At 37.4% G+C, this 26,909-nt stretch overlaps 1 protein-coding gene across 1 annotated transcript; it reads right to left on the reverse strand.

The window, feature by feature from the left end:
• Nucleotides 1-3,440: 3,440 nt before the first annotated feature.
• Nucleotides 3,441-11,523, reverse strand: LOC104418331 (MADS-box protein JOINTLESS). The gene is given in 9 exon segments (NM_001302708.1): nucleotides 3,441-3,605; nucleotides 3,690-3,844; nucleotides 3,944-3,985; nucleotides 4,492-4,533; nucleotides 4,691-4,790; nucleotides 4,859-4,923; nucleotides 5,361-5,402; nucleotides 5,405-5,438; nucleotides 11,342-11,523. Coding segments are annotated over 9 exon segments (681 nt in total). The 3' UTR covers nucleotides 3,441-3,586.
• Nucleotides 11,524-26,909: the final 15,386 nt, after the last annotated feature.

Below are 26,909 nucleotides of genomic sequence, written 5' to 3' on the forward strand. Positions count from 1 at the left end.
CCATAAGAAATAATGAAAACAAATCGTTGGTGGATGATTAGATAGCCTTGACTTCATTTCTTCTTCCCCATTAATCGTTGGCCAAGTTTGAACTCGAACCTAGCGTCGTTGGATTACTGTATATAGCATCCCACATTTCATTCGCATGAAAATTTGATTTATGAAGAAAAAGGACAAACAAAGTTTTCAATGGAAGCCTAAAACAGAAGAAAAATAAAGGAAGTGAAAAAGTTGGGCAATCGCTGGACTCCTACTAGAGACAATCATCTTTGATCGTATTGGACACCGTCTAATTCACCTCCTCAGGCTCCTCCGACGCCTCCTCCTCTGGCGCCTATGTGGAGGCTCCAGTGGCACCGGTAGCAAGAACAATTGGTCGCCCGCCATGCAGCCCCCATCAAAGAACTGCGCATTGCCTGCACAGTGCACTCACTAATGTTGTTCGATATTCCATTTGCTGTAGATTATCTTGATTATTGAACATTGGAATGAAATGGACGAAGACCCTTACCTGCCCAATAGTATGCAAGACCAACGTGTCCATCATTTCAGCTACTCCATCCAATTTTGCTCGAGCGGCATTGCAGATGAGTGTGACCACATTTACTTCACTAAAGCTGAAAACATAAATGAAATATGTTAGAGCAAAATACAAATAAAGAATTTGAATAAAATCTTATAGATACTTACATGCGCCTCTGTTTTGGCAGGACCATTTACATCGCATCCTCCGTTTCGGCGAACACCTCGTAAGCTTGCTATAAAAGTGCAACGATATTTATATGGTTGTTGGCCATTTGCGTTTGGGTTGTTGTGGTCGTTTTGCATGCGATTAAAAGAACATATAAATAAAACAGAGTTTAAAAGAGCTTGTTTTGAGTGTGATTTGTCTACCTCCCTCATGTTTTTTGTGCTTGGGCTGCTGTGGTTCTTCTGTAATTTTATAATTTTTTCTGAGTTCTTTAAAAATGAGTTCAAAAAAATGAACGGGTGATCAAAATAACGTCTAAATTGAGTAGAGTTTGAAAGAGTTAGCTCAAAACTAAAACGTGCTAATAAATTTACCGCAAAAGCGATATTTGGTCTCATACATCGTGCCAAATACATCAAAGCCCTAATTGCATTGAGATATGGTACTTCATTATGGGAAGAGGATGTACTTCATTATGAGAAGAGGATGTATATCTTTTAAACATGAGGGAGGTGGATTAGATCACACTCAAAACAAACTCTTTCAAACCCTACTCAATTTAAACGTTATTTTAATCACTCATTCATTTTTTTGAACCCATTTTTAAAGAACTCATAAAAAATTTATAAAATTACATAAGAACTACAGCAGCCCAAGTACAAAAAAATGAGGAGGTAAGTAGATCACATTCACACCAAACTCTTTCAAACTCTGCTTTATTTATATATTCTTTTGATCGCATTCAAAACGACCACAACAAATGGCCAACAACAACATGAATATTGCTACACTTTCACAGCAAGCTTACGAGGCGTTCGCCGAAGCAAATGGTGCAATGCAAATGGTCCTGCGAAGACAGAGACACATGTAAGTATCTACAAAACGAAGGCCTTCCTCATTTATGGTCCTATGAACAATGAACATCCTCTCCTAATGCTTTTGCGTAAATTTAGTGGCACGTTTTAGTTCTAAGCCAACTCGGAGACATTGAAATGGAATTAAACATATTTTTCGTTATCTATGAGGAGCCATAAATTTTGGATTATATTATTCCAAGGATTCCACTAACTTTGGTTTAGTTGAATATGCTGATGCTGGATATAGATCTAATCCACATAAGGCTCGCTTTCAAATCAGGTATTTATTTTATTATAATGGCACCGCTATTTCTTGGCATTCTACGAAGCAATCACTAGTATCTACATCCTCTAATTACTTTGAGATTATTGTTTTATATGAAACTAGAAGAAAGTGTATTTGGTTAAGATCCGTTATAACGCATATTCATAATTCTTGTTGTTTAATACCGATTACAAATTCTCTCATTATAATTTATGAAGATAATACCGCTTGTGTTGCACAAGTTAGGGGAGGATATATCAAAGGTGATAGGACTAAACATATCTCGTCGAAATTTTTCTATACTCATGAACTCCAAGAAAGTCGACAAATTGATATTAAATAGATTCGATCCATAAATAATATCATCAACTTTTGAGAAATTAGTATATGACATTGATATGTGGCGAGTTCACAAAATGCAAAATTGATTAGGCCCAACAGTAGCTATATGGCTCAATTGAGGAGGAGATATTATGAACTATGCATTGCACTCTTTTTCCTTTATATCCAGTTTTTTCCCATAGGATTTTTCCAGCTTAAATTTTTTAACAAGGCAATTAACACATCCATAAAAAGAAAAGATCATAAAATTCTGCACTCTTTTTCCTTTTTGTTCGGTTTTTGTCCCACTGAATTTTTCTGGCTTTAAGGTTTTTAATAGTACGTATCATTCGATGCATATTCGTAACGAATACAATAAATATTCAAGGGACATTAATGAATATTCATTATATTTATCTTATCTAATGTACTTATTATGATACATTTGTATCGTACATTATAAGTACATCTTCCTATACAATGAATGTTCATCTCTCTATCAAATATATTTATTATTCAATACATTGATAATAATGATAAGTGCATCATTATTTTCTTATAAATAGGAACTTAGTTTTTGTCATAAATAGTTTTTGTCATAGATATGAAATAAAATTCTCTCATCTTGCTTTCTCTAATATATTTGGTGTTTACCTGCTTTCTTTTCTTAATTGTTTTATTTCCTCTATTATATATTTGCAATGCAATATTTTACAACAATTTTTTCTTGAATTCATTATAACCACCAAATGCAACCTCATAATTTTTCAAATTAAAGATCTTATACATATTTCAAGGGCTAATATCAAATTTTATCAGATCCACCATTGGTATTAAAATAATCCATGTTACCACCATTCAATGAATGATATTTGGATAACTACACTCGCTCGTTTTATCATTCCAATCAAATTAATTTTAATCAGATCTAGTGAGTTGACATGTTTCACGAATCTACCAACACTGACTCGACTGACATTCTCACTCCACGGTCGATTGATCCTCAGATTGTTAAGGAGACCTCTTGGGTCCTGAAAAATTTCCAATTTTCGGCATGAAAATGCTATTTTGTCAAGGGTAAAATTTCCATTCAAAATAAAAATCGCGAAAAAAATGAAGCTTGTGCCCATCAAAATCTATAGCACGCTTTTCTTTAAACATTCGAAGTTATTGCATCAGCTCGGCCTAACTCGCTCACACTGTATATAAATACATTTGTACCCGCGGACTCAAACTTTAGGACAATCTGCATCCAGTAATGCCACAGTGAAAAGACCACTGAATACACAATCCTAACAAGCGGTAATGAACTCGGCATTTCCCATCAAAAATTAACAAAAATCATCGTTGTCGTCGTTTGTTACCATGGACAAGGGAGTGTGTTTCTCCAACACTTTTTGGCAAACAGATCAAACCATGCATCCCACCATTGTTGTAGATTTAGACAGCAGATCAGCCATTGTAGGGTAACCTGGAGAAAAGTTGGTTCAAGTTTAGTTCAGAAAACAGACCATCTTCTCGCCCCAGGGACAACCGATAAACAAATGGGCTTTACCCCAGCTTAAGGGAAATGTCGGAGCTATCATCCTCCTGAGGAGGACCGCTGCTGGAGCTGCAGACGTTCGTGACGGACTCCGACGAGAGGCCTTCCTCATTGATGATGGTCTCTGAATCGGTGGCAGTGGTTTTCCGGCCCAAGATTTCAGTAACCTGATCCAGACATCCATAATGCCATCCGCGAAAATTGCATGGACAGTTTTTGAGTTCACGAACTACAGGGGACAGTAAACTCTAGGACCAGTTGCATACCTGTTGCTTTAGTCTCTTGTTTTCTTCCATTAGTTTTGCGCCCTGTAACAATGCGAGGTACAGAAAGAGTGACGTAAATATTATTCTACCAAGCGTTCTCGCAGGTGTGTACCACAAACAAATCGCCAAAGCAAATTTGGACCTCGAACAGTTAAAACGACAGAAGCGAATGACTCCCATCTGACCGTTTATTCGAGTGTCTGGTTAAATTTTTGCTTGACTGTTGATCCTGACCGAGTATTTATCAAGTCTTGTCTTTTCTCTGAGAAAGAACTCTATATTGCACACTTAACGACGTCCTAACAAATCACACACCCCATTAAGTGTCCTCATTTTGATAACCTATCGAAAGACTACAACAACGGTTGATGTTTGCCACCACTACACGTACATTACAGAGAAGACTCTCTCTTATCCCAACTCCGCTAATGCAAACATTGGACCACCAACTGCTTAGCAGCAGAACATAAATAAATGCCTCTCCAATCCACCCGTTGTTATAAAGAACAAAAGTGAGTGATTGCAAGAACATATTTCAGGAACCTCACCTTCTGTTGAAGGTCGGTGATCTCTTTCATGATCTTTTCACCCTGAAATAGACCAAGAACGCAAAGTCAGAAGCAACGTATATTATGAAGCACATTAAATCGGAGAGAACATTGATGCATCGGCTAGAAGGTAGTATATTTCACAAAGCATATTGGGTTGTGAGCCCAGTGATATATCTGCGACTAGGTATCTCATAACCTTCTTTTCTATTACACGATTCAACCCAGCTTCGAGCAATTTCTCTAGCTGCTGCAGTTCATCAATATTTAGTCCTTGGAGCTCTTCCCCTCTCATCTGCCTGCCAAACAGATGGTTTCACATCACGCATCAACTACACTTAGAAGTGCATAACCTATTGATTTGTACCTCAATTGGTGACCTTTCTCTGCAACTTCCTTGCTTAACCTAGAGTAGTCGCCATTTTCTACTAACTGCATAAGGAGAAAGAACATAATCAATATGAAAATCCAAAAGCAACACCATAAGAAAAATATTCTAATTCCTTTCCCACCTTTTTTACCAAGAAGAAAGTAGACTGATCTTTACTAAGATGGATGACTGATTAAACAATTCATAATACAGGCTGAGAAACAAATAACAAGGCTTTGAAAATTTTAAAGCTGGCACATGGTCATTCAACTAGAGGGCTTGTAAGCTGAATAGTATGAGTATTCCCTCAAAAATTGAATCTTTGACAAGGACAAGAATTCGTATCCAATGAAACTGATTATATATTGGACCTCTGGAAGAGGGTGAATCATTTCTTATTTTTTGCTGAATTGCAGATTCTGGAACAATTTTTCCCATTATTCTTCAGTCAATTAAAAGGAATTGAATGGATCCATGGAGAGAGAGAGAGAGAGAGAACCTGCAACTTAAGTGATGGTTGATCCAGTTTCCCAAGATTCTCGAGTGCGAATGATGTCGTTCGAGAATTTCCTTCATGCTACATAATGCAAAAATTTCAACAGGCTGAAACATAACCGGATGAAAGACAAAAGTAGCTAGTTTTCAAGTTACAGATTCTATCAGTAGTTGAGATGATGCACAAAAGTTCAATGTACTGTCCATGCCGGAACTCTAATTCCACAGAACTATGTGGTCGGTCATCATTCTTCGTTAGCATAGCCAAGTTGTACTCTGGCTCATTCTTCCAAAACGGGAAGCTAATGTTACTCAGACAAAGATGCAGAAGCAAAAACTAGTTATATCACTTCAGTTTTCCACTATGAATGAATATTATCCACAGAGTACTCTATCTTTGATGAAATTGACACGGAAGTAGCATGAAAATATAGTGTATACAACATCATCAGTCCAAACTCCATTTACCCAAGACTGCTTACCAACTTCTTCATATAAATATTCATCCCTCCATGTTCTTTCCTCTTTTAAGGACAGTAGATGGGAATAGGGCCAGAACGGAATTGCCGTTCCAATCCCTTTACTGTTCCTCAGTTAAGTGCACTTTACTAGATACCAAAAGGATATTCCTGATGCAACTCTCATTCCTCTAGCACCGGACTGGGCAACTCCGCCCCTTTTTAACAAAAACAATAATTATTCATTTCAAGCATATCTTCATTTTTCTATATCTAAATATTCCTTTCTGAGGGAAATTTTGACATGTAATATTAATCCTTTAAAATTCCCCGGTACTTCTTGGTCACACGTTTCTCTTTCCATTCTTTTTCTCCCTCAGTTCCATTTTCATCTCATACTTCATTTCATTGTACCAAGCGTATGGTTGAATTGTCCAAAGCAAAGATGTAATCCCTTGCAGGGCCCTTTTCATTGATCAAAGCTGTTAAGGGGCGTTGCCGGAGGCATAAAATGTTTCTCCTTTTGGTCTCTGCAATGTACTATACGTTTCTATTGTTGCAGTATGGAAGAGTAGATTTCCTATTTTCCATTCAAGCTGACTTCTCTGCCTTTCCCTAACACAAAACTTGCAATGTTGATATGTCCTGAGTTTCATAATTGCAACTTGCAAGCCCAGAAAGGAGAGGAATTTGGACAAGAACAATTGTGACTGATGTTTAGAACGATGTTGTCACCTTTTTTGCTTTCTCCATATCTTGGCAAGCCTATCCAATGGTATGACTTAATTCGACTTTCCACAACATAGGAAGGCAAAAAATGTCCAACATTACTAATATCTAGAACGATTTAAAAGTTTCACCAACTAGTTTAGTGGACTACAAATAGCTGTCTCAGGATCATTTGTCTATGTATCATTGAAGACAGATGCTCCAAAAGACTAAATTCCAAAGGAAGCGTCTTCAAGGGCAAAAATTTCAACGAAAAGCACTCCAAAGGAGAACTAAAGTTCCATACCTATGACAAAGATCGGTAAGTACAAAGCATAAGTCGATCTTCTCATCTCATGTTGTCCCTAAGCCTAAGCGGCTCATCCAAATCTCAAACTGATTAGCATTGCATTTATATCGGTGGAAAACCTCTCATGTTTCACAATTACTGCACATCATATCTATGAACCTTCTTCAGTATCAATAAGCAAATGCAAACAAATGCAAAATTAAATGAGATCAGACACGTCAAGCACATTTGCAAGTTCAATCGCATGACTAGTAATGAATTACCATGTCAAGTTCAATTTATTTGTGAAAGAGGAGCGTCACTGCAGACTAATTCTATTAGATCGACCAATTTGCTATGACAAGTCCAAGAACCGTGAGACCTAGATGAGATTGCAACAAAGAGATCAAATAAAGCACGCGTTTCCTGCTGCATAACTTATTCTATTTATCGTATATTGTGACACTTCCACGAAAGTCTACTAATTCCCATCATGGTAAAAAATAGATCATGATCTCAGGTAAATGAATGGCATGAAATGCTAACTGGCAGAGGCATGGAGATCTAATGATTAGAGCACCGGAAATACCAAAATAATGGATCCAATAGTTTTCCCATATTTCAGTAAAGATTCGATGGTTTTAGATTCTTATAAGCATGAAGTTTAATCCTCACAAGCCGAAAATTCATCTTAATCAGAATTTGCAACCAAACTTTGTTTATCAAGGGCTATCTTAGCTTTCTTTTCATATTTCCATCAAAGTGCAATTATATTGAGATAGATACCTAAACATGTGGACAGTCAATAGTTTCCATTGAATGGATGCCTTTGGCACTTCGAACAGCAAATCTAAGCATGCATTACCTTCTAGATTTCCCAAGAAAAGAGGCACCTGGCGGAGAATACATTTCCTACTATAGCGCACAGCCTCAATAGGCCAGAAAACAAGTCAAAGATCAAACTCTAAAAACCCACCTCCCAAATAGTTACTAGTGACAAAGTGATTTCTTTACAAAAACTTAATTCTATTCGTTTGGCTCATCTGCTAATTTAGAGGCTCCTGCGTAGAAGGATAAATCAGTCGAGAGTGTTTACATAAGATCTCCAGCTAACTTAGCATTCCCCCTCCCCTTATTCTCTTTTCTTTTCCCCAACAAAAAAGAATGGGAAAAAAGAAAATCAGATGGTGATATTTTATATTGCTCTCTCGATATTCTAAGTGGGGTAAGAGTTCATTCAGAATCGAACGCAATGGCATAAATGTTCGCATAGTCATTGCTGGTACTTTCTTTTTAAGAAGATAAAAAGGATAAAATCTTAATTTCTGCAAGTATCTCAAGGATGCCACATATAACGATACCTCAAGGACGCAAATCTTAATTTCTACTTCGATCTTATGAGCTACTTTATTTGACTACATTTTGCTATAGTACCTGATTATATCATATCAAACGTTAAATCATTGCTTATGTTAAGTAATAAGCTCATTTAAAGGTTCTATAAGTCCTTTAATTATTTTCCAATGAGAAAACCCTACCCGTCAGCATATTCTTCATGCTCAAAATAATTTCACATATTTTCCAGAAAAACCCAATGTGCCTCAATAGATAAGGATATAGGAGCCTCGAAAGTAGCCCTCCTCAAGCTTAATTCTTCATTAAACCAAATCTTGTTCATCCAAATCTTCTCTCACATCGTCCATTGTTTTGCCAAGTCCTACACTTCAGCAGTAACGTCATAAAGGAAAAAATTCCACTACACTACTCTTACATGCATGCACTTCAAAATTTTGATGGGGCCACTACCAACTATTCTTATTATTTAAATATTCTAACACTCCCTTCACACATAATCCGGTCTTTTTTATAAATACTAAGTGTGAAAATTTAATTGGAAAGGCAAATGGAGTATGGAAAGATTTGAACGCAGGACCTCTTGTTCTGAAACCATATAAGATTTTAATAAACCACTACTAACTGTTCTAAAAACTTGAATAATTAAATATCAAACCACACCTTCATCTAATAATTTAAGCTTATAAAATAGTAGGCAATAGTATCACAAAAGCTCAACCTTTTAGATTTGGGAAGGTAAGCGAGACTTGAAAAGATTTAAACTTAAAGACCTTTAACTCTAATATCATGAGATAAATCATAATTCACTTCTATTACTGAATGTACAATACAAATATTTATACAACATATTACTTATTAGAAAAGAGAAAGAAAATATCTACCCAATATTTCTAGCTAATTATAAGAAATACACTAAAAAATTATAAGAAATATACACATTTGGTAACAATTCTATTCCCGAAAATAATTTTTAATCGAAATGATCTTTTCTTATTATACTCCCGAAAACAATTTCTGAGCAAAAAAATACGATTGGTATCTCTCCAAAAATTTTATCCCAAGATAAAAATGCATTTGGTAAGATTCTTAATTTTTTTTCTTTTAATTATTTAATACTTTTATTATATTGTTCTTATTTTTCTCTTTTTTCTTTTTCTTTTTCTCTCCTTCTTCCTCCTTTGTAGCCGGTCGCCGGTGATTGGCCAAACAAAAGAAGAAGAAAGGGAAAGAAAGAAGAGAAAAGAGAAGAAAAGAAGAGACGAAAAAAATAGGAATTGATTTTAGAAAAAACAAAAATAGCATTTTTCTACTTCTTGATTTTGTTCCAAATCTATTCCCAAAAAAAAATTTTACTAAACGAATTTATGTTCTTTTTTTCATTCCGGGGAACAAAAGAATAAAAATAGTTGTTTTGGAAATGGTTACCAAACAAGACCTAAATGCCATGCTTACTAAAATACAAAAATGTAAATCCTAATCGATAATAAGAGATAAGCCAAAAATTAGGAAAAGCTGAATGTAATCTTTAGCAATCCGTGAATGTAAATCTTTAGCAAATCTTCCGTAATAATATTAGGGATATTTTTTAATATTGCATGATTCTTTAAGATCACTAATTTCCTTTCCTATGCATATTGTTCAATATGAATGACATTTTCTAATAACTAAGTAAAGATGCAATCTTTACCGATTTCCCTCTCTATCTTGAAGATACTAATATTTACAGGGTATCAAAGCCACCAAAAGAGAACGTATTGAATCAAACCTTAGCTTTTTCTTCCTTTATGTTGTCTTTAGTCGTCTCATCTTCACTAACTTCCCAATTTTATTAACACTTGACAATGCTACCATGGATGTTATTCATTGGTGGTGTTCTTTTCTAATTGCAAGCAACCTCGACGAGTGAAGTTGCCATCAAATATTTAGGTAGATGTGAGCACCGGAGTCGAGCACACCTTCACTGGACAGCCAAAGATGAGTGTCATGGGGTGATGTTATCAAGTATCTAGGTAGCTACGAGTGCCAAAGTAAAGCACACTTCATCAAGTAGCCAAACATGAGCACTGTTGGGTAATTTGGTTTAGTTTGGCACAATTTAAGTAGGGTTTCCACACGATTCTATCAAGGTTGCATGAGAAGCATGTGTTTCTCTAGCACTTATCAAATCCAGTTTGTTTAGCGTTAAGGTCCGGCTTACGGCTTACACGGCGCTTGATCATAGACTTTCAAAGAAAATTGCCCCAATCATATGCAAGTTGGATGCTTCAACTAAAGGGGGAGTGATGAGACATATTTATGGAGATTAGAGATTTCCTTGTTAGAGAATATCGTTAGAAATATTATTAGATAATATGGATATTATTTCATATTTCATGATTCTCTAAGATAGCTAATTTCCTTTGCTATGCATATTGTTCAGATATAAATACCCTTTAATAATTTGTAAACTCAAGCCAATTGAGTAAAGACATATTGGTTACTGATTCTCTCTCCCTCTCTGTTGAAGATACTACAACATTTACAGACGCCCCTTCTCGACTAATCCCTCTTGTGATCCTTTCATATTCTTCAGACACACGAGACAACTAGCTAAATGACAAACCAAGGGAGAGACACATACGTCCTCTCTAAATCCAAATAATTATTTCCTTCATCAAACAATTCCCTTTCTGAGCGACAAATCTTTCACAGTTTCAAAATAACCTCAGAAAGCCAGGGAAAGGGAAGGAGACCACGTCATGAATTCAAAACCTAAACTTGCAATCCAATAAAAGAAACCACATTCATAATCAGCTTGAAAAAACGTGTATATGATAAACAACCATCACAGTATAATTTGAGTCTGATGAGATACAGACTTCGACCTATCAAATCCCACCACTACTGGCCTATTTTTGTGAACATACTGCACCATACCATTCTGGACGTTATCACCTCAATTTTCGTGACAATTTAGCAATCCGACGAGAAACAAACACCCAAGTTGCACATAATATGCCAACTAGAAAATATTTATTTAATGCACATCACATTTTCTCCCACTCCATAGTCCGATGTGCAGTCTAAAATAAAGAAAACCCAACAGTGACACTGATGTGTAAAAAAATAAGAACCTGAACACGGTACGATGGAATAATATAGAGGTAAAAGAAGGAGGACGGGAGGAAATATTACCTGGAACTGCAGTATTCGAAGAGCTTTCCAGAAGAAGAGAAGACGATGAGCGCGACATCGGCATCGCAAAGCACGGACAGCTCCTCGGCCTTCTTGAAGAGTCCTCTCCGTCGCTTCGAGAAAGTGACTTGCCTCGCCGTCGCATTGGTGATCTTCTTGATCTGAATCTTCTCTCTCGCCATGTCTTTCTCTCTCTTTCTCCTCCTCCTCCTCCTCCTCCTTCACCTCCCTAAAGAAACCCGGAAAGGAAAGATGAAAAAGTAGAGCAAGTATATACTTTTCTTTTCACTCTGTCACTCTTGTTATGCAGAGAGAGAGAGAGAGAGCGCGCAAATCACCAGCAGAGTCTGCCAAAACAACACCACAAAAGGCAAAAAAGGAGGCTTTGCTAAAAATGGTTCATGCTTGTAGGAAAAGAGAGAGAAAGAGAGAGAGAGAGAGAGAGAGAGAGGTATAGGTGGAAGAAAAGGGCAAGGGAAAGATGGTGATTTTTTGCCAAATTTAGCCAAGGATAAAATCTTGGACGCAAACCCTGGTTAGAGAGAGAGAGAGAGAGAGACCCATCACAGAGGATACAGACAAAGAAAGCAGGCCATTCGCCCCCACAAGCACAACCCAGTTGCAGCTTTACCAAACGTGCAAGAAAAGAGATGGAGGAGGGGATTGAGATTGGCTGGGGGCTTGAGTTATTGCAGCGCAGAACTTACCAGTTTTGGGCATGTCGGGCTTGGTCGGTTTTTGGTGCTGCTGGCTTTCGTGGATCGTGGCCCGTTGGAGAGAGGAAGACTTGTTGAAGCGAAAGCCACCAATCCAATCAGAGAGAGAAAAGAGTTACCAAAGGACAATAAAAAAGCCAAGTGAGAAAAGTAAGGGTTGCTTTTTCTTTGAATAAACTTGAAGCCTCTCTCTCTCTCCAATCTTGTATGGCTGGATTTGCCATCTTTCGGCTCTTTCTTTAGTGGTTGCTGCGGATTGGGGCATTGGATTGGGGACCAAGCAGCAATAAATGTATCCGGTCTGATTCGATGCTGGGAGATGGCGCTCCCCGCAACTTGTTCCCCATTTAATGTTGCATGAGAGGAACGTGCACCATTTTTTATTCACTAGACATGGTAGAAACACTGTAGGCCTGTGTATTGGGGCCCATTGTTAGGTAAAATGATACCCGATGTGTTTTTGGGATCTAGTTCGAAATACATATATAGGGTTTTACATAAGGTTCAAATCTAAGCTGATCCACGCCCAATTTGTCACCCTACGAATTTAGTTCTTAAAAGACAAGGAAAAAAGGGTTATTTCAAGATGCCTCAAACTTTGTGAAAGCACATCATCGCCCAAAGGATGGATCACTAGCCCCTGTTCTATCATCGATTGGCCTCTTATGCATCTAGGTTGGGCCGCAATCATCAATGATCTTACTCCTATTTGCTACTAAACAATCTCTCCCTAGTCATCGTGGTTTAGTCCCATAAGTCGCCATCAATTTGTTCAATGTACTCGATAATCAGTTTTAGCTCATAATAAGATCTTCATATAGGCCACTCAATTTTATAGAACATTGTTAATTTATTGTAGGCGATTGCGTGTTTATGTAGAATCAACGCACACCTACTAACTCCGACATGTATCATTGGTCGATCTCAAGTAGTTGGTCCACTAAGATACAAATCATAGGTGTGATTGAATACCCTTTAACATTATTTAGGTGCAAACCAAGCCCAAAAATTGGCATTTCAGACAAAGGGCATCTTTTGGGAAAAAAATATCTTTTAATTTGGGAATTACCAATGGTAAGATAGTAATGGACTGAAGCAGATCGGCTTCGTTTCATTTTAAAAAGAAGAAAAAAATCCCTCCAGGAGCATTATGAAATTACGGCCCAAAGCACTGCAGGCCCACTTTCCTACTGAGATCCGTACCCGATAAACTATATTTTAATGACGTCTTTATTGGACTTAGAGAAAAATCTGGAATTCGTGGTCCAGGGGGGCTAGAGGCCACCCCCAATGCGTGCCACGCGTACCACTTGTATTAAATTGGGCATGTGATGCCCCTAAATTTCCAAAAATAGTTAATAATTGTCTTGTTGCGCTTTGAATCAAGGCGTGTCGTTGTTTCATTACCTACCTGTGTTAGGTTTAAAGGTTCACCCAAGTAGGCTCTACAACGACCTGAAAAGGTCTCCCTAGCCAGGTCTATCAACACCTATCCACGTCCTAAGAGGAGGTGGTGGGTTTCTTGGATTCTCTCAAAACAATGCATCGGGGACACAACACTAACTCCTCCTACAGCTAAATCGATATTTTTCTTTCCGATTTAGCAGGAAACACGGGCCATAGCTAGACGGGATCTCTTACTCCAGGACGATTCTCCTGCCTATCCGGAGGACCTTTAAGCTTTTTAAAACTTGTTCAGATCGAAACAACAATTTGATTGGACTTTGAGAAAAATCTGGAATTCGTGGTCTAGGAGCTAGGGGCCACCCCTAATGCACGTCACGCATACCACTTGTATTAAATCAAGCATGTGATGCCCCCTAAATTTCCCAAAATAGTTAATAATTGTCTTGTTAAGCCTTTGAATCGAGGCGTGACATTGTTTCATTGCCTACCTGTGCTAGGTTTAAAGGTTCACCCAAGTAGACTCTGCAATGACCCAAAAGAGGTCTAGCCTCCCCAGCTAGGTCTACCAATGCCCTTCCATGTCCTAAGGAGAGGTGGTGGGCTGCTTGGATTCTCTCGAAACAATGCCTCGGGGACATGGTACCTGACTCCTCCTATAGCTAAATCAATATTTTTCTTCCCAATTTAACAGGAAATGCGGGTCATAGCTAGACGGGGTCTTTTACTCCATGATGGTTCTCCCGCCTATTTGGAGGACTCTTGAGCCTTTCAAAGATTTGCTCAAGTTGAAACAACATTTTTATTGGACTTTGAAAAAAATCTGTAATTCGTGATCCAGGAGCTAGGGGCCACCCCCAATGCATGTCATGCGTACCACTTGTATTTAAATCGAGCATGTGATGCCCCCTAAATTTCCAAAAATAGTTAATAATTGTCTTGTTGAGAATATATAAATTATACCCCTTTTTCTTTTACCTTTTATCTTTTTTTCCGTTTGACGAATGACTAACTATATTTAAGAGGGTACAGAGCGGTGAATAATGGCGGTCTAGAAAATTATTACGGTTAATTATCATAACTTGGTACTTTGAGATAAATTTTGGCGGAGAGACCAGTAGATGAATCTCCTTTTAAAGGGGGAGTATAGACTAATTATGTTTGGATTTAAATAAAAAAAAATTGGAAGGTTTTTATGTTAGAGTTCATTATTGTCTTAGAATGAAAAGAAAAACTAAGGGCTTGTTGGAGGAAACTTCCAGTGCCTCCCATTTCGATGAATGGTCTAAATTTTAGACATCGATCACATGCAATATAAAATTAACGTAATGTCGTGGCGGTAATCCACCAATCAAAGGATGATTATTGGTTGGTGCTAATTTCTTTCAAATTAGCTCGGAAAATTAAAATAAGACGATGAAGTGACACGTCACTAGTTACGCATAAATGATTTGTCTTAACAATATCTTGCAATACACGCATCAATACGTAAGTCATGTGAGTCTTTGACTACTCATGCCATACACCATTGAGCAAACTTTTCATTACCCCATGGTTCACGATTTCTTTTTCTAATCTATGTTGCCTATTGCACTTGTGATTTAATCAGTGATGCAATACTTTTAGACAATTAGGAATAAAGAGCGTGTTTGGTACAATTTCTTGACAACAATAGCATTCGTAAAAAACATGCCTTTTACTTTTATGAAGTATTTGGTAAATCACTTGCAATTGTCATATTCTCATTAATTGTGCGATCTTACAGCAGCTTTAAGAATCTAAATTACCAAACTTCGAGGTATTACGACTAGAAAACATGTAATTTCAATCTAACTAGCTAGTTCGTTGATGAGTTTAGGCACCCTCTACATGGATGTTGACAATGCGGCATTAGGGGTGATCGGTTCCCGGTTCGATCCGGTTCCAAGGTGGAATCGGGAACCAGACCGGGAGAATCGGTTCCCAATTTTGGGAACCGTGGACCGGATCATTTGGTCCTAGGACCGAGAACTGGATCGGACCATCGGTTCCGGTCCGGTTTGGTCCGGTCCAAAAGAATTAGCACTTTCTTTTTTCACTAAAGAATGACCATTCATTAAAGAATAATCATGCTCCGGACCGATCAATCTAATTCGATTTCCAAGCAATCTAATAAAACTACTCACACATGTTCCCACGTACAAAATATTCAAACTTCACTTATGTGAATATCAATCATAATTTATGTGTTTCATGCTTAATTTTAAGCATAAAACCCATGAACAACGTGATTAAAGGTTGTGCTTGGCTTAGGTTTTATAGACAATCTCTCTTCAATACTTTGAATATTTAATCGATATGAGACTTTTTAAGGCTTGAAGTGCCTTGTCGTTTGCAAGTGAGGGGAGCAAGAGAGATAGTGTGAGCATGATGAAGAGTTTTTTCTATAAATAAAATGTAACAACAAGAGTTTTGGTGGTCTCTTGGCCACATAAGAGGTTATTACCTCAATTGCAATTCCGATTGTAATAAGTTTCATATATAATATTCATATATTATATGTGTTTATATATTATATGAATATAAATTATATATAAAAAATTTGGACGGTCCGATCGGTTCTCACCTTGGAATCGGGAAATGGACCAACCGGCCGTCGGTTCCAAGATTAGGAACCGGGAACCGGACCACCGACCATGGGAATCGCCCAAAACCGGCCGGTCCGGTCCGATTCAATCCGGTCCCGGTTCGGACGGTTTCCGTCGCACACCCCTACTTTCTCTGCCATCTCCAGTGACAATCTTGTCCGTCTCTCTTGCTATAATGTCGACCGCGACATTCCCAACCCGACGATCCGCCGCCGCTGTCTTCGATGCTCGGTTTTACCCACCGCCGTGCGTTATTGCAGGGCCATCGGAGGGCCATGACATCGGATCCACTCGGTCGGAGGTTTCGGTTGCATGATTAAGAGAGAGAGAGAGAGATGGGAGGAAGGCAGTAAGGAAGGCCACGGTGGCTGCAGATGAAGGGAAGGAAGAAAAGACATCAATTGAACAGTGTTAGAGAATGATGCAAACCACCCTTTTTCTTTCTTCCTCTTTTTTCCATCTTCCTCCACAATCATTCCTCGCTCACGGTTCACTCGTCGACACCAACCAGCCCCATGACGCCATCATCGTCTCCTAGTGAATTTTACCTCCAACAGCTCCTTCTTAGAGAGAGAGAGAGAGAGTGAGGAGTTTGGTGGTGGTGGTGGTGGCGGCGGTGGTTGTGGCGGTGGGATGTGACTCCGCATCTGGTCATGTTTACTGTTGTCAATATCCCGAATCCTAAAAAAATCAGAGCTTGGGAGAGGACAAAGGCATAAATATTACTAAGAGAAAATATAAGGTGGGATTACGGCCTTTGCAAGTAGATCGTAGTTGTTGGTTTTTTCGTTTCACAGAAAATGGGTGATTTTGAAAATATATTTCCGAAAATGATAATTTATATCAATTAGAAAAATAAATGAATGAAAAATATTCTTATCGCCCATTAAAATAGTTAAGTATAGATTATTTTTCATTAACTAATTTTTCTAAATAATATAAGCAATCATTTTTCGAAAAATATTTTTCATATCACTCATTTTTCGCAAAACAAACACACCCTAGAGCTACAATATACTTGTAAAGATCGTAACCCAAAGTGAAAAATACGGAAGAACATTTTCATTGATGGTGAAAACGTATTCTTGATAACAAGTGCTGATTTAGAGTGTGTCCGTTTCGCGAAAAATAAGTGATTTGGAAAATATTTTCCAAAATTTAAAAAATAAATTAATTGAAAAAAATTTCATCACCCATGAAAATGATTAGTCATAAATTGTTATTGATGATGAAAGTATTTTCGTTGACTAATTTTTTTAAACAATATAAGTAATCATTTTTTGAAAAATATTTTTTTAAATCACTTATTTTTTACAAAACAAACGCACCATTACTTTACTAAAGTGTACCTAGTCACTTCATGAATATTCTATATGATTTTTAGAATTTTTCGTTGTACTAGTGCGTTATGAAGTTGACTTAATTTTTTATTATCTTTTTATTTTTTTCTTACACTTTTACACGGGAAGATCTTGTTTTTTTCTTTTTCCTTTTCATTTTTGTAGGTGGATCATAAGGAGCATGAAAGAACAAAGACTATTTGCACGAACCATTCATTTTTATGGACGCTAATTAAACATATGACAATCTGAAGAATTTGCTACGTGCCATTATTCAAATCCCACATGCGCTTCCACTTCCCACATATCCTAATTTGGATCTAATGAGATATAAGTTTAAGAAATAAGAATCAATTTGTCTCTCAAATTCATATTGGCCAGAATTTTCTGGAAATATGTCTTCTTGCTTCCAATTTCCACATATCCTAATGTCATCTCTTATTATTTTAGCGCTCCCCATGTGCGCCCCCACATGTGATATTCGTTTACTATAGTGGATTGACGGGATTGGCCAAAAACCATCGTGTGACGGGCTTAGTCCAGATAATTCAGTCGCACGTGTACCTCCATATATTAATACAACAACCAGCACAAAGATGCCGTCGACAAATTTATCATTATTTTTCTCAAGTGTATATTCTCACAGAGTTTTTCACCTTCTCGATCACACAATGAGCAGGAGACTCTAATATGTTAATTTTGTGTCTAATCAGTAAAAATGGCACGAGTTCTTCTCATTATCATAGAAAAGAAAAAAAAAATGAGTTGACTTTATGATAACTTTTTCAATTGATTTATTATTTTAAGTTAATGCAAGATACTTTCCAAATCATTCATTTTTGTGTGAAATAAATGGAGTCTCAATAAATCCTAATAATCAATATGGTGGATTGGACATGGAGTTCGCTAATGCTTAGGTTCTTCGGACCAAAAGATGCATCTAATAAATGGAGGACAACCCCAGAGGTTATATGCATAGTGTGTTGTCTTCTCCTAAGTGATTGAGGACTCTCTTCTGCAAGGGCTTAACATACACCCGAATTCATCAAACCTGGCTTTGATGCCAACTAAGGTTCTCTACAACAAAAAATGCATATGAGAGTGGGAGGGCACCTTCAAGAGTTAAAATGGGTCGTTTCTTAACCCACATGAGTATCAAAAATGTCATAAATGGATTAGTTATATTTAGTAAATGAATTTAAACAAAATATAAATGTTAAATTGATCATAAATAAGTTTACAATTTACTTAAATTCAACCTACCTCTGTGACTCTCTTTTCATTCTCTCTCGATCTCGCACTTACTCATGTTGCACTCTCACCTCAATTTAGCTATGAGTTTTTGTATATTTGGTTAAATATGGAAATGTTTTAATAATATAGATTGAGTGTAAGCCACTAGAATTATATTACATGAAAATGGGTCATAACGGGTGAAATGGGTTTATCTAGGTTAAATCATTTTTTACTCGACCCAAATTTGACTCGAACTACTTGTTAGGCAATTCTAATTACATGAAAAGTGAGTTGACTTCTCTCAACTAATGTGGGACTCCATGAACATATCAGCCCATACCATAGAACTCCTTCTATATTTATTGCCCATTGCCATATTACAGCTTGGGTGTATTGAAGTTATTATAAATCAATGATGCAAGCAATTCGAGACATTTCGTGTGTGCAACGAATATGTTTCTTCGGTGCAAACATGTACTATGAATCTTGCAACGGATGTGCACGTTATATCGATCGGTACTGGTACAGACACAATGATACGTCCCTCTATATAATGTGTCTGTGTGTCCTTGATAATGACCTGAGTGATGAATATGAAGCGATCGCATTCACCAAAGACTATGCACATAGGGTACATATTTTAACATCTTTACGGCCCAAAGCGCTGTGGGCCCACTTTCCTACTGAGATTGGTACTCGATAGACTATATTTTAACTACATCTTTAAGGACCGACCAAAAAAAAAAACTACATCTTTAATGGACTTCGAGAAAAATCTGAAATTCGTGGTCCAGGGGCTGGGCCATCCCCAATGCGCGCCACGCGTACCAGTTGCATTAAATTGAGCGTCTGATGCCCCACTAATTTTCCATAAATAATAAATAATTGTCTCGTTAAGAATATATAAATTATACACCATTTTATTTTATCTTTTTATTTTGTTTGACAATTCACTAAGCTATATTTAGACAGTAGAGAGCGGTGTACAACGGCGGTTTTCATTTTTTTTTTTTTAAAGTTCTAGGAAATTATTACGGTTAATTATCATAACTTGTATTTTGAGATAATTTTGGTGGAGAGACCAAAAGATGAATCTCTCTTTAAAGGGTAGTATAGATTAATTATGTTTGATTCTAAGGGGATGAATGATAATTATTCTATTTTGGAAATCAATTTTTGACTCGAAATTAATTTTTATATTTTATTTATTGGATAAGTTTTTTAGCAAAAATACATGTTTGATAACCTTATAAGATTTCTATTTCTGAAATAAAAATTCATTTAATAACGATATAAATTCCCCCCGAGTGGTGGTGGAAAACATCCAGCGATAGGCAGGCAACCGACCATGAGAGGCGAGCAAGTGGTGGCAAGCGGTTGACAGTGGGAGTCCGGTGTCTCACGAGCGGCGGGTGGGTGGTGAAAGGTGATGAGAAATTGAGAATGAACGATAAAAAAGAGTTTTCATTTCTCATTTTTGTTCCAAAAATAAAAAATTTAAAAATTTCAACTTCTGATTTCTGATTTAAATCTATTTCTGAAATAAAAATCTATTCTAAAAAGAAAAAAATGAAATTGCATTATCAAATGGATTTCTATTCCAAACATGTTATGAGGAACAGAAAAATAGAGAAATAGAAAAACACAATAGTTCTTATTTATGCCTTAAAGAGACTAGGGGCTTACTAGAGGAAATTTCCTCTACACGCCATCTTGATGAATTGGTAGAAGTTTTAGACATTGCTTACATGCGAGTAAAGTTGTGTTTGTGATCCACCAATCAAGAGATGGTTGGAGAAGGTTTCTTTCGATATGGCCTAGAAAACTAAAATAATGCGATAAAGAAAGACTTCGCTAGTTACACATCAATGATATATCTTAATAATTGTGTGCGATGTGTGCATCAAATATGTATATTACACGAATCTTTGACTGCTCGTGTTGTACACCATCGAACAGACTTTTCATCATCTAGCATAAATAAGAAGACACCGCGATCTTATCTTTTCCAATCTATGTTGCCTATCACATCTGTGATATAATCAGTGAAGTAATACCTGTTGACGATTAGAAATGAAGAGCCTGTTTGGTGCAATTTCCCAATAACAATAGCACCCATGAAAAACGTGCCTTTACTTTTCATAAAAGTGTTTGGTAAATCACTCAGAACCGTCATATTCTCATTAATTGCGCAAGCTTACAACAGCTTTAAGAATCTAGACTACCAGAGTTTGAGGTATTACAACCAGAAAACATGTATTTTTAATGTAACTAGCCAATTTGTTGGTGAGTTTAGGCACCCTCTACATGGATATTGATAATGCGGTAAAGGGTTATCTCTCTCTCTTTGCATCTTTAGTGGCACAATCTTGTCTCTCTTTTGCTGTAACGTCGACGGCGTCCCCAAACCCATAATTGGCCGCTGCCGACTTTGATGCTCGGTTTTACCCACCGCCTTGCTTTATTGCGTGGCCGTCGAGGGGCCACGACCTCGGATCCACTTGGTCGGAAGTTTCGGTTGCATGATTGAGAGAGAGAGAGAGAGAGAGAGAGAGGCAGCAAGAAAGGCCAAGGTGCCTGTGGATGAAGAGATGGAAGAAAAGACATCTACTGAACAATGTTGCAGAACGATGGGAACAACCATTTTTCTTTCTTCCTCTTTTTTTCCATCTTCCTCCACAATCATTCCTCGCTCGCAATTCGTCGACACCAACCAGCCCCATAACGCCATCATTGTCTCCCCGTGAATTTTGCCTCCAACAGCAACAGCTCCACCTCGAAGAGAGAGAGAGAGAGTAGTGAGGAGTTAGGTGGCGGTGGCGGTGGCGGTGGCGGTGGTGGTGGGTTGTGACTCCGCGTCTGCCGTGATGGAGCTCCGGCAATGGTGGTGGCTAGGAGGATCTGGCAACGGTATACGGCTGTCAATATCCCGAATCCCGAAATTCAGAGCTTGGGAGAGGATAAATGCATAAATATCATTAAGAGATAATATGAGGTTGGATTACGGCCAGTAGATTGTAGCTTTAGACTGCCTTTATTACCCGAAAAATGAATGCTTTGAATAATATTCTTCCGAAAAATGATAAACTTATATCATTTAGAAAAATAGGAAAATATTCTCATCGCCCGTGAAAATAGTTGGGTATAGATTATTTTTCATTGATTAGTTTTTCTAAGCGATATAAGTAATCATTTTTTAGAAAAAAAATTTCATATCACCCATATTTTGTAGAACAAACACACCCTAAAGCTGCAATAAACTTGCAAAGATCGTAATCCAAAGTGAAAAATACAAAAGAACATTTTCATTGGTGGTGAAAACTTATTCTTGTTGTCAATTAAGGGTGTGTCCGTTTCGCGGAAAATAAATAATTTGGAAAATATTTTTCAAAAAATGATTATTTATATTATTTAGAAAATTAAATGAATTGAATAATTTTTTATTGCTCAGGAAAAATAGTTAGTCATAGATTATTATTGATAATGAAAGTATTTTTCGCCAACTAATGTTTCGAAATGATATAAGCAATTATTTTTTGAAAAATGTTTTTAAATTACTCATTTTTCACGAAACGAACACACATTTACTTCACTAAAGTTTACCCGCTCACTTCGTGAATATTCTACGCGATTTTTAAAATTTTTCTATGCAACAATGCGTTACAAAGTTGAAATAAGTTTTTATTATATTTTTATGTTTTTCTTACACTTTTACATGGGAAGATCATATTTTTTTCCTTTTCATTTTTATATATGGATATTAAGGAGCATGAAAGAACATAGACTATTTGCACGAACCATTCATTTTTATGAATGCTAAGGACACGCTTGATAAATATTCTGTTTTTAAAAATAATTTCTAATTAGAAATTATTCTTTTTTATTTTGCTCCCAGAAATAATTTTAAGCATTTTAAGGCATTTGGTAACTGTCCAAAATTTATATCTCAAAATAGAATTGTGTTTGGCACCGTCCTCAAAATTTCTATTCCAAACCGTTTTCTTTTAATTTTTTAATAATTTTATCATTTTTTCCTTTTCTTTTTCTTTTCTTTCCCTTCTTCTTCAACAACCTTTGGTCATTTGCTGAAACGCCGCCGGCCCTAGCGAGGCCATGCCTCATTGATCGAGCCTTGCCGGCAACTGGATGAGGGTCGATCAAGCCTTGGCTGAGCGAGCGGCCTAGCCTAGATCTAGCGAGGCCAAGCTCATCTAGCCATGGTTCGACTGAGCCTTGCCTAGCCAGGGGAGGCTTGCCGGTGGCCAAGGGAGCCCACTTGGCCACCGGTGAGGTTGAGCCTCGCCAATGGCTACGTGAGCCTCTAGCAAGGTTGCTGGACCTCATCCAACTAGTTACCGGTAATTGGCGACAACGGAAGCAATGGAAGAAGAAGAGATAATGAAAAAGAACAAGAAGAAAATAAGAGAAAAGAGAAAAAAAAATGGATTGGCTTGATTTTGAAATTATTCTCGGGAATAAAGAATCAACTTTTTTTTACTTCTCAATTTTACTCCAAATTTATTCTTTCGAATAAAAAAAATTATCAAATAGACTTCTATTCCAAATTTACTCCCGGGAAAAAAAAAATAGAAATTTTTTTGGCAAGTTGTCAAACGCACCCTAATTAAACAAATGACAATATGAAGAGTATGTTACATGCCATCGTTCAATCGCACATGCGCTTCCAACTCCCACAAATCCTAATTTGGATCAAATCAGATATAAGTTTAAGAAATAAGAATCTCTTTTGTCTCTTGAATCCATAATGGCCAGAATTTTCAGGAATATGTCTTCTTGCTTTCCAAATTTGACTGAAGAATGTCATCTTTTTTATTTTAGCACTCCCCTTGTGCGCCCCCACATGTGATCTTAGGCCACTATTGTGGACTGACGGGATTGGCCAAACGTGTGGTGAGCTTAGTCCAAATAATTCAATCGCACATGCGCCTCCTGTTATTCTCTTTATGTTAATACAACAATTGGCGCAAAGATGCCATCGACAAATTTATCATTATTTTTCTCAAGTGTATATTCTCACGGAGTTTTTCACCTTCTCGATCACACAATGAGCAGGAGACTCTAATATGTTAATTTTGGTGTAATCAGTAACAATGGCACAAGTTCTTTTCATTATCATAAAAAAGAAAAAAAAAAAGAGTTAACTCTATTATAACTTTTTCAATTGATCTATTATTTCAAGTTAATATAGAATATTTTCCAAATCATTCATTTTCATAAAATAAACGAAGCTTGAGTAAATCCTAACAATTGATTTATGGAAATAATTTATATTTGTCGAGAGACAGAGGAGCATCGCGAGAATTGAAGAAATGAAATGATTTTTGCTTAATTTGTAAGCAAGGCCAGAAATGAAATGTAATTTGAGATTGGCCCAATATTAGAAGACAACGACTTTTCCAAGCCTAGCCCATATTGATCAGTACAACAACCTAATCTCAATTGAGCCCATTAGAGATCTGAGCCCAATACCAAGAGAATTTCTCTATTTGATGTCGTACATCGTTTAGGCCTTTTCTATTCTGCATTGGTGCATTTATCTAAATGTATGGTGGCAAAAAGGCAAAAAAAAAAAAAAAAAACAAAGAGAGAGAGGATGTGATAGATATGTCCTTCATATCGTTACAGTAATGTAAAATTTGATTATTTATCTTTTAATAAAAGAGTCAAAACACATTTCTCATCGATTTTTTGATAAAAACATTGTATCGAGATTTAAGTGTTTCCACTGCCTTTTGGGACGGTACCCCAAGAGGGCTGTGAGAAGTTCTCGACACATGTAAAGTCCGCCTAGGGAGATTGATTCGACATTTTGCCTAGAGCCTGCACAAAAGTTTATTAATTTGATGTTACATTATTTGCCTTTGCCTTGGTTTCCAAAAGCGTTGGACATGTTTGGTGGATCGTACACGGAATTCGCTCACCAAAAGATGCATCTGGTAGGGGGGGCAGCCCTCGAAAGTCATGGCAGAGTAGGTTTGCTTCTCTCAAGTAATTTAGGACTCCCTTTTGCAGGAGCTTAACATACATCTGGATTTACCGAACTTGATTTTGGTGTTAACTAAGATTCTCTGTAACAGAAAATGCATTTAATAGTGGGAGGGCAATTCCGAAAGAGGAGAACTACCAAAAAAGTCCTAAACCTATTGTAATTGTGCAGATTCAGTCCTAAACTTTTTTTTTTTGGCCAATTTAGTCCTAAACCTTTTATAGTTGTGCCAATTCAGTCCATCCGGCCAAAATTGGCCGGCCAGTGCTAACGTGTTTGCCGGCTGTCCGACGAACGCTGACGTGGCATTTTTAAATATATATATTTTTCGAATTTTTTTAATTCTTTTTTTTTTCCATCTTCTCCTTCCCCGGCCGGCCATTGGAGAGAGAGAGAGGTTGCTTGCTGAGAGAAACCAGAGACAAACGAGAGGATGATGATTTCTGGCCGAGGAGACCTTTGGGGGTGAGAAGCTGGTGAGAGTAGAATATTCTTCTTGCTTGCACCGCCTGGAACTTTCACAGAAGAGGGAAAGCTTGAAGGAAATATAGGGAGCGCTCACTGAGGGAAAGCAAAAGGGGGCTCACTGGTTTTTTGGGGAATCGCAGAAGGCTGCATCAAAATGTTCTAGGGTTCTTTGGAAGCTCTCCTCACATAGAGACGGGTGGGGCATCTTTTCTTTCTTGGCTAAAACCATATCGCAAGGGGGAGAGAGAGGAACGCTTTGAGGAAGAGAGATTTCAGAGGGAGAAGGGGAGAGGCGAAAGGAAAGAAAGAGAGCGGGGGCTTTTCTTTTTCTGGGAGCGCCACTCCTTCTCCTCAGATAGACTCGACCAAGCCACCTCGACCATCTCCATCCTTCTTCCCATCTCTCACCACTCTCAGTGCGGCCGCCCCGAAGAACGTTCTCTCGGGTTCAATCCTCGGCCGTAAATCCTCCTCTCCGCCGGAAATCTTCCCCCCGCCGGCGTGCCATGTGGTTCAAGGCCACCCTAGTCAGTTCTTCTCTGTGATTTGTAGTTCACTGGTGATTATATGCTTGCTAGAAAGCCAAGCATGGAAGAAATTAATCTCGTGTAAAGATTTTCCGTTGATTGTTGCGATTGCCAGAGTAAGCATCCGGAGTTGGTGACCGTCGATTGGAGCAGGTGACCGTCGGTTGGTGTTGGTTCGGTGGCGATGTGTATGCTGGATACTACGCATATAGATTTGTCACCAAAAATTCTGGTTCGATTAAGTTGCAGAAGGAATAGAGATTCGGGGAAGAAGATGGCGCAAGGTTGAAGAAGAAGGTGCAGGGGAAAAAGACAAAACAAGGAAGAAGACAAAGGGAAAGAATAAAAGAAATTAAGAAAATCATTTAAAAAAAGAATTAAAAAATTCAAAAAATATTTAAAAATTTAAAATAAAATTTAAAAAATGCCACGTCAGCGTTCGCTGAATGGCTGGTGTCCCGTCAGCGCAGGCCGGTCAATTTTGGCCGGATGGACTGAATTGGCAGAATATAAAGGTTTAGGACTAAATCTACCAAAATAAAAAGTTTGACCGAATTAACACACCGATAGGTTTAGGACTTTTTGGTAATTCTCCCATTCCGAAAGTCATAGACCCACTGATCCATTTCTTAACCTACATAAGTATTAAATAGATTTGGATTATAATTGGGTTTATAACTTACTTAAACTCAACTCACCTATATAACTTTTTCTTCATTCTCTTTCGCCCTCACTCGATCTCGTACTCATTTACACCAAACTACCTTAATTTAGGTAAGAGTTTTTGTAGATTGTGTTAAATATATAAGTGTTTTAGCAATGTAAATCGGATATAAGTCATTAAATTTATATAGTATAGAAATGGGTTGAAACAAGTAAAATGAATCTATTTGGATTGAACCATTTCTATTCGATCCAAATTCAATCCGACTCACCCGTTTGACGAGTCTAGTCATATGTAGAGTGGATTAACTTCTCCCAAGTGATGTGGGACTCCATGAACATACTAAGCCATACCATAAACTCCTCCTATGTTTATTGCCTATTGCCATATTATAGCTTGGGTGTACTAAGGTTATTATAAATCCATGATGCAAGTGATTCGAGACATTTCGTGCGTGCTAAGCGTATGTTTTTTGGGTGCAAACATGTACTATGAATCTTGCAACAGATGTGCACATGATATCGGTCAATACGGACCCAATGATATGTCCTATATGATGTATAAATGTGTCCTTGATAA

The sequence above is a fragment of the Eucalyptus grandis genome, chromosome 9 (assembly GCF_016545825.1).
Source record: "Eucalyptus grandis isolate ANBG69807.140 chromosome 9, ASM1654582v1, whole genome shotgun sequence".
NCBI lineage: Eukaryota > Viridiplantae > Streptophyta > Magnoliopsida > Myrtales > Myrtaceae > Eucalyptus > Eucalyptus grandis.